Consider the following 14,178-nt stretch of genomic DNA (forward strand, 5'->3'; position numbering starts at 1 on the left):
CCATAAAAGTATTTATGTCTAATGAAGATGCCGTCTGAGAAATTATAGCGGAGGGAAGGTTTCAAAAAAGCACTGAGGAATCAATGAGTGGCTTTAACGTGTAATGATGAAGTACAAATCGCTGATTGGACAGACTCGTGACCATGTAACCAATGAGAGGAGAGATGGGGAACACGAGGAATGTGTTATAATAAAGGAGAAAATATGACGTCAGTCTAGGAAGTCATTGTAGAGCAACACTACAACGATTAGTGGCAAAAGGGAGCGTGATGTCGAGGAGTTAGAGCATCCCAATCTCTCCACACCTCAACTTTGAAAGAAAGTTCAATAACCATAACAAAAGGACGTGGACTACACAGATCCACTTGCTTTCCACATTTCACCTTGAATGTAACAACATCTTGGAGCGCAGGCTATATTTCTATTTTTCTTTGCTTTAGTGCAAGGATTATTTTATTTGCGCGTAAGAAATGTTTATTTTGTACTTTTCGGGGCTTTTTTTAATGCGTTAACCTTTGAGTTCTGTTCGCTGTTTCGTTGATTCCGTTTAAGGCTTTTTTTTTTTTTTTTCTTTTAAAACATTGTACAGGAAAGTTGTTATGAAGACGACTTAAGTGCTCATCCTTTTCTTATACTATGGAAGGATCCAGTGGGTCTAGTTTCGGAATAGACACTATTTTGTCCACAACCAATTCTGGCAGCTCAGTACTGATGAACGGAGATTTTCGACTCGGTGACAATAACAGAACAGCGGATTTCAGGAGTCAAGCTACCCCATCACCATGTTCGGAGATAGACACTGTGGGAACAGCCCCCTCATCCCCGATCTCAGTCACGATGGAGCATCCCGAACCGCATCTGGTCCAAGACAGCCTTCAGCATCACCATCACCATCACCATCACAATCAGGCTCAGAGTTTGCAGCTTTCACCCCAGCCTCATCCGCTCGGTCAGGCTGGCTGTGCCCCCAGGACTGCCACCTCCTCCTTTCTAATCAAAGACATTTTGGGCGACAGTAAACCGCTAGCAGCGTGCGCTCCTTACAGCACCAGTGTACCATCTCCACATCACAGCCCCAAAACAGAGAGCGGAACCGCCCCGGACGGCATCAGGCCCAAACTAGAGCAAGATGAAAACAGAAGCAAACTGGACAAAAGAGATGACATTCAGAGTGATTTGAAATGTAACGGTAAGAGTGCGTTTTACGTGCAAAATAATTAAAGAAATCGACACAAACATGGGGTAACCCTTTTTTATTTCACATGATCTGTTTGACATTTATTAATACTTGTTATTATAATTGATTCAATTATCAATAACAACTTGAGATTTAGGAATAAAGCACCACAGAATTGACATGCAAAAATATTATTGTTATTACGTTGTACTTATTTGATTTGACAGTAATTTGAATATTGCATCGTACAACGAAACAAAAAAATACATTAATGATAAAAATAAACTAACGATTAAATTAAAAATGGCTTAAAACTTATCTATGTTGTTTAATATTTCAAATCTAAGCATATGAGCTCAAAGATGTGTCTTCATTGTGAAATTAAAAGCACATAGAATTATGGAATTCTTCAGAACTAATGGGTCATGCGTACATTAAACAAAATTATCAAGTTATATCAAACGTATTTTGGGCAAAAAAAGATTTCTTAACTGGGATGTAACAATAAACGTTTTGAATCCACCACTGGAATATTACAAGCATTCAGTGGTACAAAATATCGATAAAGTTGTATTGTTATTATTATTATTATTAAAAATGGTTATTATCAACATCAAATCCAAATTTAAGGCTTTGTTTGTTTGTCTGTATTTTCATTAAGAACCAGTATTACAATACAATAACAATATTGGTAGGCTGTCACTGAGGTTATTCTCTGATATTAGCATAACAGATGTAAAGGCTGGTGAATTTTGCCCGGTGTGGGATCCTCCCTAGTGAGACAATTAGAGAGATTATTGTTCTTCCTTGAGGGGGGATCACGGAGCCCAGCAAAAACTGCTACAAATAGAGATAGATTGACATATCGATCCTGTTCGTTTTGTTGTGATATTTTCGTCTACATGCGACGACCTAATTTATCTGGGAAACAAATAAGTAGTCTATATTATTGTATAGGATACCTGGTATTTGACTTTTCTAAAGACCCTGATACTCATAATACCAAGACGAAATAATCGGACCTAAGCAGGTTTAGATCTGCGTATAAAATCGAGGCCTATAGCAACCATAAGTTACCACAATAAACATTTTAAACAGTAATTGCTAAATTATTAGACTACGTTCTCATTTTAGTAAACTCATTTAATGAATAAATGACTACTCCTTCTACAGTTTTTAAAATACATTTTCATTAACTGTCATTGCACTTACTTTTTAGGAACAAAAGAGGAGGGCGATCGGGAAATTTCTAGTTCCAGAGACAGTCCGCCCGTCCGCTCTAAAAAACCTCGCAAAGCGCGGACGGCCTTCTCCGACCATCAGCTAAACCAGCTGGAGCGCAGTTTCGAGAGACAGAAATACCTCAGCGTACAGGACCGAATGGACCTGGCAGCAGCCCTAAACCTCACAGACACACAAGTCAAGACTTGGTATCAAAACCGACGGTAAGTTTCCCCATAACATTCATGGATTATTATTATTATTATTACTATTATTATTATTATTATTATTATTATAGCCTAATAATAACAACAGCATCAATAATAACAACGCATTTTGTACAGCGTAACAAATACAGTGTATTTTGATTGCGCAAGCATTTTATTTATTTATTTATTTGCCTTTTTTTTTTTTTTGTATCTACATATGGATCTATATTTTCAGTTGCCAAAATTCAAGATTTCATTATTTGGCTATTATTTATGCCTATTAGTTATTCAAGTTCTTCTTATTATTATTATTATTATTAGGCCTATTATTATTAATCTATGTTTTAACGGCGCAACAATATATGTAGCCTAGATCAAATAATTTGAACATGCTTGTCTGAAAATGTATTTTACATTTTGTTGTGATATTAAATAGCCTAATTTTAAATCATTCGATTGCAACTAGCTGTTCATGAATAATGTTACTTATAGCCTTATTTTAAGCAAGGCCCCAAATATATATTTTTTTGATTTCCCCCTTAAATTATTTTTATTTGTTAAACAATTGTCATATTTACATTACTTTACATTTATAAGCTATACATATTTAGGCGACGAATGTTAGTAGCCTAACTCTGTAGAAAGTCCACTGAATTCTAAACTGATCGGAAATCACAACTTGGCAAAATATAATCGGAAATATGAAAATAAATGTTTTTAGTCACAAACAATTAGCATGTTTATCTTTTTTATTATTCTGATGTAGGCTATTTTACAAACAATTTCGGCCCATTTCATTTGTATTTAAATGAAGATTACATTTTTTTTTGTGCCAGAATCAAACATGCACGCCTCGATTAATCTGGCCCATACGGAGCATGTGGAGAGTTTAATAATTGATTTCTTGTATTTTGATCTCATTGCAGGACGAAATGGAAGAGGCAGACGGCTGTCGGATTAGAACTGCTGGCTGAAGCTGGAAATTATTCGGCCTTACAGAGAATGTTCCCATCCCCGTATTTCTACCACCCGAGTTTATTAGGCACCGTGGACAGCACGACAGCGGCCGCAGCCGCTGCTGCCATGTACAGCAGTATGTACCGGACTCCGTCCACACCGCATCCATCTCTCCAGAGACCGCTCGTCCCCAGAGTGCTCATTCACGGCCTGGGGCCCGGGGGACAACCGGCACTAAACCCAATTGCAAACCCAATACCGGGTACACCGCATCCTCGGTAAAACGACAAGACACTGAGAGACAAATGTATTACACGTGATGTGACTGCGCTGAACTTTTACAAGACGCTTTTTTTCATCCAGAAAACACTGAGAGACGATTTTATCGAAGAAAAAGATGTATTATTTAATATGGACCATTTCTGACTTATAGGCCAAACTAAACCAGACGAGCCTGTGACCGTGACAGTAAAATGACTGTTCATTGTCAGATTGTTTGTTTTGTCTTTTTTTGGTACAGATACACTTATACTAGTACATACGCTTATAAAGTTTATTAGATTTAAAGAAAGGGTGAAATAAAGACAAAATGTTAAAAAGCTAATGTCAGACGCTTTCTCTTGAAAGGGGCCGTATGTTTACTACTTTTCATGTGACCTTTTTGGAGCTTTCCTCAAAAATAACTCATAATTGCACAATTCACAAAAGAGAGATCATGGTGAATGATTTAAACATCATCCGTGTGGATTTTTAAGACCTGGATTTGAAAAAAAAAAAAAAAAAAAAAAATATAAAATATTTAAACCTCTAAATTTCAAATTGTTCTTGGCACTTGTATGTAATACAACATGCACAACATTTGTTTAAGAAGAATATTCAAAACCTTTATTTTTAACTGTGTAGTAGTCTATATAGCCACGTTTTAGGTCACAACATAAGTTCTTTGTAAACTATAAGCCCGTCTGAACTCATTAGCATAGGCGTGCATTCAAGTAAGGCTCGGGACCGGTCTGCTATATGAGAATAGATGGTTGATGCATTTATCCTGGGAATGGCGAATCTGCTCCCGGTCTGGCAGCTGTTCTGTGGGAGAACCGCCGCGGACAGACAGCAGGCGTGAGCCTTCTCAGCGTGAGTGAATTAAAAGAAACATTTCATATAAACAATTATAAACCTTTGTAGAACTCTCCCGAGATTAATATGCGCTGTCATTTGTCATTCGTTTTAACCAGCAACACGTACGATAATGCTGTAAATACCACAACCAAACTTAATAATTTCTTGATTTAGGAAATAACCATCGAAACGTACATATTTAGTTTTCTCCCCCGCCAAATAAGTAGGCTATTTAATTTCCAGTTCGTTTGTATATTGAATAGCGTGTGTATAAACGTGGTCTAAAATGAACAAAAGGAATTTTAAATAAGAGACGCAGCAAAAATCGAAATGAGAAACATACTAGCCAAAGATTATACGATACATAATACATGACTGCAATACTTTATATCCCTTGGTCAAAATGGCTTAGGAAGATTTACACTAAATGTGAAAGAAATAAACGAGACGTAACTATAAGTAATCACGTGAGTTTTCTTAAGGGAATATAATTAAGTGAACATTACAATGCCTTTCTTTTTGAGCTTGATAACATCCCCTGGAGGACTGAATAGACTGCAGGATAGAATAGCCTCAGGGCGCGATTGTTTGGGCTCCTCTAATTGGAGAATAGGTTTCTGATTTCTGCGCTACTAAATTCTTATTAAAGCCAAGTTGACCTTTGCTATGTAGTTTGAAACAATATGACTTGGGCACGTCAGTGCATGATGTCTTAAAATTTAGCCATAATAATAAAAAAAGACAAAATTTTGAAAAAAAAGAAAAAGAAAAAAGTCAGGTCTATCAAAAAATGTTATAAAATTATATGCAAAAAAAAGCGTAATTTAATAGGCCTACATGTAAAATAAGCCAGAAATTTGAAACACACACCACACACACACACACACACACACACACACAGAGAGAGAGAGAGAGAGAGAGAGAGAGAGAGAGAGAGAGAGAGAGAGACACACAGAATTTTGGATTTAGGCCTATGTTAATATAATAATTAAATAAAAGCAAACGGAATTCCGTAAAGTCAAAATTTTAAAGCTTTCGGATATCGACAACTAACAAAGTTGGTAAAGTAAATGTTCGATTTCTGTAGTGTTGGACAGGCCACTTTAGCGTTTGGAGCGCACGCAAGACAAATTCAGTCAGTTGTGAATTGCAGATCTAGTTGCAGCCATTTAAAAAAGACTATTATTTTTAAAAGCTTGTGTTCAGCTGGAATGCTGTACCCGGGTTGCAGCACTTTGGCCAAATAAACTTATTTAACATGAACCAATAATACGGGCTGCGCGTTGATGTTCTACCTGCGTCATATGAATCGCTTGGAATGCGTTAAAGAATTAACAAATTTTTATTAGTCTTTCGTTAATTTGATATATTTAAAATGCATCAAAGAATATTATCAAGAGTTTATATGTAGCTACTAACGAAACGTGCCATATCATAAGAGGAAAAAAAAAAATACAGCCATGCGTAAAATCTAAGACGTGGATTTTTAAAACTATTGGACAGTAAATTCTTTACAATGCTTATAATTAATGCAAATGAGTTAAATGGGACAATGTGTAATGGTAAATTCTTACGTTCCGCACGCGGTTTTGCAATTAAGACAAAGTGGCATTTTCAAACGCTTCTGTTTTTATGGCTAATCGAAAGCGGAGCTATGAAAGATTAAATGAGAAAACACGGGATATAAGCCAGTGAGATATTATGTTGATATATGCTGTTTCACTTTTCTAAGCGCCACCAGAAAGTTGATGTTGAGACCATTAGCCTATGTGGTGTTGCTGAAAAAGAAGTGATGCTTGATAGCAGCATCCTCAAAACATTGTAGGTCAGTAAATGCTCAATTTGCTATGGCCTTCTGACCAAGATCTGTTCGTTTTATTTAACCTTTGGTTAAAATCGACTTCCAAAGGGCGGAAATGAGGGAAGCCAGGCATTGGTAACGAGCTAGGTGAGAGGAGGGGTGTTGAAATTAAAAGAGGATGTTCAGACCTTTCATTTACATGACACACATTATACGGAACAGATTGCTGCAAGGAATTGGTTTGTTCTTGTTGCTTCCAGGAGCCCAAGTAAGGTTTTGTAATTGCCACATTTTCCAGCTGATGTCATGTTAGGGATGTCTTACTTATTATCCTAATGAGGGAAAAGCACCAGTTCTCAAAGGCCCGCTCATTACCACATTACTCGCTCGCACTTTCTTAACGTACCATCTTTCATACTCAAACGGCAGGGACACATCCAGACGAACTTCTCGAAGATGGTCACGTTGCAAGGTCACTCACTGAATCGTTGAAAGGCGACAATCAGTCGTGTGGGATTTAAATGACGCACTCAAGGCCCGAGTCATCGCAGTGCCTTGCAAAACAGCACGGAAGCGGCACATTAAGCATCTGGGTGTCCCTTAATTACCGTGGGTTGGATTCTTAATCTTGCCCTGTGGTGATGGCGAGGTGTCAGGATGATGAATTTTAAGATGGTAGGTTGTCAACGTGTGCAATTTCAAAGCTGACTGAATTGGAGGAACGGTTGTAACAAGGTTAGAATCGTTTAAAGTGTGAAAGCGGATTTCTGCCAGGAGGCAGAAATAGTTGACAGGCATCGTGGTATACCTCTGCATTATTAGTAAGTTTTAGAAATTTTTAGTGAAGGTGTGAAAAAGACTAATACCTTTAAAAAGGCTTTCAAAAGCCTGGTTATCATGATTAAGAACTATCTGTTCCTAAACACTCAAATCATTCATCAACACTCACATGTTTTTTTTATCAAATGTTTCTACCCCACTGCTAATAGTCATGGCCACATTGCTTTCAATAGACTCACAAGCAGAACAGCAGCTATCTGGCAATATTAAATACAATAGGAACACTGCTATTAGATTATGAGACAAAATTGTTGATTAAACTGATTTTACATTTTTTTTTTCATGCACATATATTCACAGCTTTTTAATATTTATTGTAAAAACAAATTGTTTTAACTAAACTGCCAATACATATTAAACGACGACAGTTTTATCTAAAAATATACAAATACATTTCTATATGTATGCCTCAGCTAATATATTCATTGTTGACTTGATAATACTTATTATTCAGAGCTGATGGCTGTAAGAATGTGTTAAAATTGCACCAAATATATTTCTCACCAGTTATCAGTTCAATCATTAGAGCAAATGTCTATGGGTATTATTCACAGATGATGCATGTGTAAAGCTGCCATACAAGAATGCAACTGCAAAGCCTGAGAGAGAAATACAATAATAATATTAATAACAATAAATTCACATATAAGCAATGTTTTACTGTAGGTCACCTGGTAGAACTGTGATAGCAATGCCAATGTCTTGATTTTGATTCCAAGAGAATACACAGACTATTAAAATTTTTATTTAAAAACACTTTGAATAAAAATGTCTGCCAAATGCATGAATCTAAAATAGGATGTACAACCCATTTTCAGGAATATGGAATTTTTGCCTAAGGTAGTGTGCCCAGGTTCTGGAAGTAATATTACACCCCCCCACACCCCCCCCTGCCCCCCACAGAAATGAACTGGACATTGTGAAAATTTCCAATGCCAAAACTGACTGCCAGAAAACAATCTATGTTTGTATGTAATGACATTATTTCCATAGTTTTTCATTTAAAACAAGAAATAATTTTTGACAATAAAACAAGTGAAACAGCTATTGTACCTGCAAATATACAAGTGGGCTTCCACATCTAAGACTATGTGTGGCTAAAGGCGTAAGTGAACTGTTATTTCTGTAAATCCCACTTCACTCAGTCCTGCCAGGTATTTAGGGAGGAAACTTATTACAAGTGTCCTGAGCCATCATTTCATCAGCCTTTTCCTGTCTAAGCTGGAACAGTCATCTTCCTGCTCCTGTCGTGGCATTAACGCTCATCCATGACACTTCTGCTGAATGATGCATTAGCTGAGTGCTATCATGGTTTAAACGCTCTCATCATTTCAGCAAAACCAGCCTTTTCCCCTCTCCTTTTTCTGCTCAAGTGACGGGACAGCTGATGGCGGAGAAGTTCTGCTAGCTTTCAAGTTTCAAACCAGCCACCGTCATTGTACGTGTGGCCACATGAAGGAGCACAAGAAAGGAAGGGGAAAAATTCTGTCAGCAGCAATGTCAAAAGCTTCAATTCTTACAGAGCAATTAGGGGTTTCATCATCTCCGAGAGGTGTCAGCATTCATTACGGCTCAACAACAGCTAATTGCTTCAAGGTTAAAATTACAGATCTGACAGCATTATTTTAAGTGACAGACTCAAGCTCTGTGATGCTTCACAGTGGCAACACACTGACATTAAGAGAGACGAAAGAGAGAAAGAGTGCAGCTGGGTCATAGAGAGAGAGATGGAAAGATAAAACGAATGAGGTAGAGAGAAAGGCAGGGGAGGAGAAATGCTGTTGAAATTACTGCACATTAGAAGTGTGATGTGGTACATCTACTAGTGCTCTCTTAGGAATCCACTCAAGGCCAGATTTTTAACTGCCTATTAAAAGGCTCATATGATCAATTCTTCACATGCTCACTATACAGTCTTTTTCCCCCCTTTTCCCAACCAATCCCTTGCAAGGCAAAGCAATGACAAGCAGGTAAATAAAAGACAAGTAATGAGAAGTAAGATCAGACCAAAATTAAATGTGGATAAAATACTCAGTTTTGTACAGGGCTCTTGGTGGCTATTAACTGTGTTCTGGCCGTTTTTTGAATACATTTTTGTAAGCCTGATCTAATTGTGGAAAATACTTTCCACCCATAGGACTCAGCACTGCTAAGATGGTTGTCACCTTTATTTGTTTGCCATGTCATTATTGCAAGCTGCATGAAACGTATTGTTACTGCTGGCCATTCTCTTCTCTTTGTTTTTTCTCTTTTTTTGGGAGCTGTGGTCTGGCTTTTGCCCGCAGTCATCATGTGGGTGTAGGTGTGTGAGTGTGTGGACTACACTTCAAATTAGAAAGCTGGTGCATGGGGAAAAATTGAGCGTTTTTGAGTGAAATGAATTATAGATTGCTGCATACATGCTGGGCAACGGCTGGAGTCATTTCTTTCAAGTGAGCAGTTGTTTACCCTTCTCTTTTTCCCTCTTCTTAAAGTGGAATACCTGATCCTTTGAACTGATTGTTTGTTTAACCGCTGTTGGGAACGTAGAATCCCTGAGGTCTGAGCAAGTGTTGATCTAAGATTGGATTTAAAATCGTCTAATGAGGAACTCTTTGGATAATTAGCACAGGCTGAAATGCTTGTGGATAATTTGAGTACCTCACTACGCAGTTCAGGGGAAAGGGGTGGGGGTGGGGGGGTGGATGAAAGAACACGGAGTGCAGGGTTAATGAAAATTATCACATCAACTTGGTCTCTACCTTTTGGTGTTATCCTTTGTTCTGTTTTGACTGCGTCATTAAGGGAGCAATGGAACAATTAGCTGTGTAGTTCACCGAGAGGCTCTCCACGCTGGAGAGCTGCTGGTGTGGCTTTAGCTCCGTAGCGGTAATTAGACACTTGGAAGTGTCGCTCGGCGAGGTCCGACAGGAAATGAGGCGGTGGCACCTTGTCCGTAAGGGAATGATTGATGTCCCACCCTGTACCCAAACCTTGAGCTGTGGGAGACCACAAACAAGAGCTGTGCCCATTTTGGATAATCATACAAGTCATGACTGGCTTGCCATTGAGCTGAAGGAATTTTTTGATGGGTGTTTCCTTAGATTGATACATTTGGGACTGGCCTGTTGACACTGACTGACTTGCGTAAATAGAAAATTTCAGTTTACGTGTAGTCAACCATTTTGCTTCTCCAGTCCAATACAAGCATTGGTCCATTGGCCAAGTGTGCCTCTCTAGAGCTAAACAATCACACCACGTGCACCTGTTATGTTTAAACATGCTGTCCGATAGTGCCTGCATAGTTTGTCTCCTGCTTTTCACTATGTTTGAGGGGTGATAGGTTGGGTGTGTTTTGTTTGTTATTTCTGTTTTTTTTTCCTCTGAAGACCCTGAATGTAGAGCAAGGAGAGCTCATGCGATGTCAGAGTTAATTACATTTTTAAATTGAGGTTGTCTTTGGGCCGGCTGCTGGGGAAGAGTGACAAAGCCAGGCTATTAAGAGCACGGAGGGTGTGAGGAAATAGGGCTGAGACGAGTTAGCAGATACCTGTGAGGTACAAGCCCGGGCCTGCCGCATGGCAGAAATGTGATTAGAAGCCGGCGTTAAGCATCAGCAGGTCTTCCTCTACCCCTCTCGACGGCTGTGGGGATCCAGCTAGAAAACAAGTTGTTGATTGCTGCTGAATTGTCAGCTTTTTTTATGTCACGTAACTTCCTAGGCCTGTGAGGACTGGCAGTGAAGCTCCATTCTATTAATATCCGCTTCTTGCACCTGTGTGGACAACTGGCAAGATGGAGAGAAATTGGAATATGGAAAGAAATGCTAAGAAGCAGCCCTTCAAATGTGTTGGTGACAGTGGATCTTCTTGTTATTTCAGCTTGGTGTTCATCTGGTGCAGGGTTTTCAGAGTTGGCAACAATAAACCTCTCACCATTTGTGGAGGTATTTTTTTTCCCTTTCCTCTCCTCGCTGCCTCCAGCCAGTAGACATCAGATTTGGAGTTGTCTGGAGCAGCTAAACAAAACCGATCTGCCTCTCCCAAGACTGCAGGGATGCTCTTTTTAACCAAGTTATTTTCTCCGATGCTTCACAAAGAAACTGGCCCCCTCAGCTGAAACGATTTGCAGTCCACAATACGTCAGCTTAACCAGCCAGGTCGGGTCAAGTTGAGCCAGACAATGGGCTAAAGTCTCTCACCCAAGACTGCTCTGAACCAATTCCCTCAGACTACCAAAGCCGAAACAAAGTATTACACAAACAAAGAGCTACACATTGAGGAACGCAGAATGTGCACATTCCTAAGATGGAAAAAGGAGCTTTGTACTTGAGATGAATACTTTAAATTCAAATTTCAAAATTATGCTAGTAATCAGATAACGTATATAAGAATTGAGTCAATTTGCCTCTTAGATGAGCTGTAAAGATGCACACATAAGGGGCAGATGAGAAAGGAATTGTAATTAAGACAGTGTTAATTTGTGTCCTTTCCCATGGAATGGGATTCAAGTTAATCCATGTTATGCAATCTAACATCCAATGATATAGGTGTACATAATTAATAAATGGCAATTAAAAGGCAGACTTTCTCTAATCTCTATGTACCTTGATATATGAGCAATCCCTCATATATACATAACAGAACTGGTTTCATATCTCATGGAAAATGCATTTATATAATTTTGTGATGTCAATAATACAAATAAACAAGAAGCAAGTCCCATCCAATGGCAGGATTAATCAATCTGCTGAGCTGATTGCTACTGAAGGAGGGCCAATTACAGCCGCTGTGCTGTGATAATAAGGAGGTAATTGCTTATTGTCAGTTATACCCACTTAAGGCCCTGTGTCCTCGGGTAGTAGACAACAGCTCTCGCTCACGCAGTGAACAAAGACTACAGCTGAGTTTCCTCTCAATCTTGCTGGTCTCTGTGGAACAGAGACACACTGTGTGCATGTGAGTATGCATGTGAAAACAAATTGCAGTTTATAGCGTGAAGTACATGTATCATGTAATCAACATAATCTCTATAAATGGGCAAAAAATGATGCTTGTTTCGCTTGTCGATGGGCGCAAATAATTCCATGCAGGTATGATAAACTATGATAAATTGTCCAGTACTAGCATGCTCAATCAGATGTTAAATATACATATGCGTACTCATGCATACACTCACCCGCCCACACATGCACACACACACACACACACACACAGCAAAACTGTAAACACACAAACTCATGCAAACCTCTCCACATGTACATCCTTCCGGCAACAACAATGGAGGCAGGATGCAGGAGACGAACATCTGATTTGTCACATTTGAAACGCTAATGTTTAAACCAAAAGGAAGAGCACACAGTAATGTGTTCATTCATCTGCATAAACACCACCTGTCCCGGCACAGACAGCTCCTCAAGCACCGAAAGTTTAGTGGCAGCCTACGCGCCAGCCAATCAACGCCAGCCCAGCTGTGGTACCACCATACCGATCATTTTCAAGTGTCAGAAAGCGCTCAGAGTGGTGCTGTCGGAGCTGGAGAGAGAATGCTTTCATTTCATGTCATCCGCCAGTGAGAAGAAGAGGCGACACACTAACACAAAGAAAAACAGGGCACACAATCACAATTGACATCCAGTGGTAATTTATGCTGCCCCTTTATTTACGCCTGCAATGAATCCATATATTCCTCAGGACTTGCTTGAAGGGTAATTTGGATCATATTTGGTATATTGCAAGCTTGTTTGCTGCAAAATCATCCATCAGTTGTCTCAGGTGTGCAACGAGTTATCAAATTTCATAGTCCCATTGATCACAGTGGCTCTCTTTATATCATAATCATGCGTGGAACAGATCTCTAATGCCAAAGTCCTAGTTTATTTGTTTATTTTTTGTTGCAGTGTTAAAATAACTGTCATATTTGTGACTTTGTCTACTGTCCTCATTGTAAAGTTTTAATCAAAGACTCAACTGTCATTAGAGACAACTTGCTAAGCAGTGGTACAGGCTTGATGGTCTTTGCACACACACTCACATTATACAGACCCTTTCCAATTCCCTCATTTTTAACATCACAAATTCTACAATGAAGTTCCTAAATGAAAACTGTAATGGAATTGTAATGTGACTGTATTCTATTTGAGAATATTCTTAACAAAAATCTCAAATTGCCCTGCTCATACAAATGTTTAAGGAGAAACTGGAAGAAGTATATAGTCAAGTTCTTGCAACAGCTGTGAATAATGCTTGTAACCATAGTGACAGTGACTAAAATAAACATCAAAGATGTGACCCCATAAATTATATTAATTGATAAAACATTTTTTTTAAGTCCAATTGATGAATGTGCGTGTAAAATCTTAATTAACAGACAGCAGCTTTTTTCTTAAAGGGACAGTTCACCCAAAAATGAAAATTATCTCATGATTTACTCACCCTCTTCTTTCTTCTGTCAGATGAACACAATCAGGGATATATTTTAAAATATTCTTAGTCCTCCCAGTTTTATAATGATTGTGGATTATGGATGGATTATCCTTTTTTTAATGGATAATCCATCCATAAAAAAAGTAATCCATATGACTCTGGGGGGTTAATAAAGGCCTTCAGAAATGAAGTGATGCGTTTTTGCAAGAAAAATATCCATATTTAAAACTTTATAAATTCAAATAACTAGCTTCTGGCGGGTGACACACAACGTAAAGATGAATGCGGAGGCGCAGAGGATAATTTATGTGAAGTTTGGATATTTTTGTTATAAAAATGCATCACTTCGCTTCAGAAGGCCTTTATTAACCCTGGAGTCATATGGATAACTTTTTTTTTAATGGATGAATGCATTATTTTTGACTTCAAAATGTGGCCCCCCATTTACAACCT

The 14,178-nt window shown here is 38.5% G+C and overlaps 1 protein-coding gene across 1 annotated transcript; it reads left to right on the plus strand.

Moving 5' to 3' along the window:
- The first annotated feature begins 636 nt into the window (after nt 1–636).
- Nucleotides 637–3,846, plus strand: barhl2 (BarH-like homeobox 2). The gene is made up of 3 exons (XM_067374409.1): nt 637–1,189; nt 2,397–2,622; nt 3,534–3,846. Exons 1-3 carry the CDS (start codon nt 637–639, stop codon nt 3,844–3,846), a joined length of 1,092 nt encoding a protein of 363 aa, XP_067230510.1.
- Nucleotides 3,847–14,178: the final 10,332 nt, after the last annotated feature.

This window comes from Chanodichthys erythropterus, chromosome 21 (assembly GCF_024489055.1).
Source record: "Chanodichthys erythropterus isolate Z2021 chromosome 21, ASM2448905v1, whole genome shotgun sequence".
In the NCBI taxonomy this organism is placed as follows: domain Eukaryota; kingdom Metazoa; phylum Chordata; class Actinopteri; order Cypriniformes; family Xenocyprididae; genus Chanodichthys; species Chanodichthys erythropterus.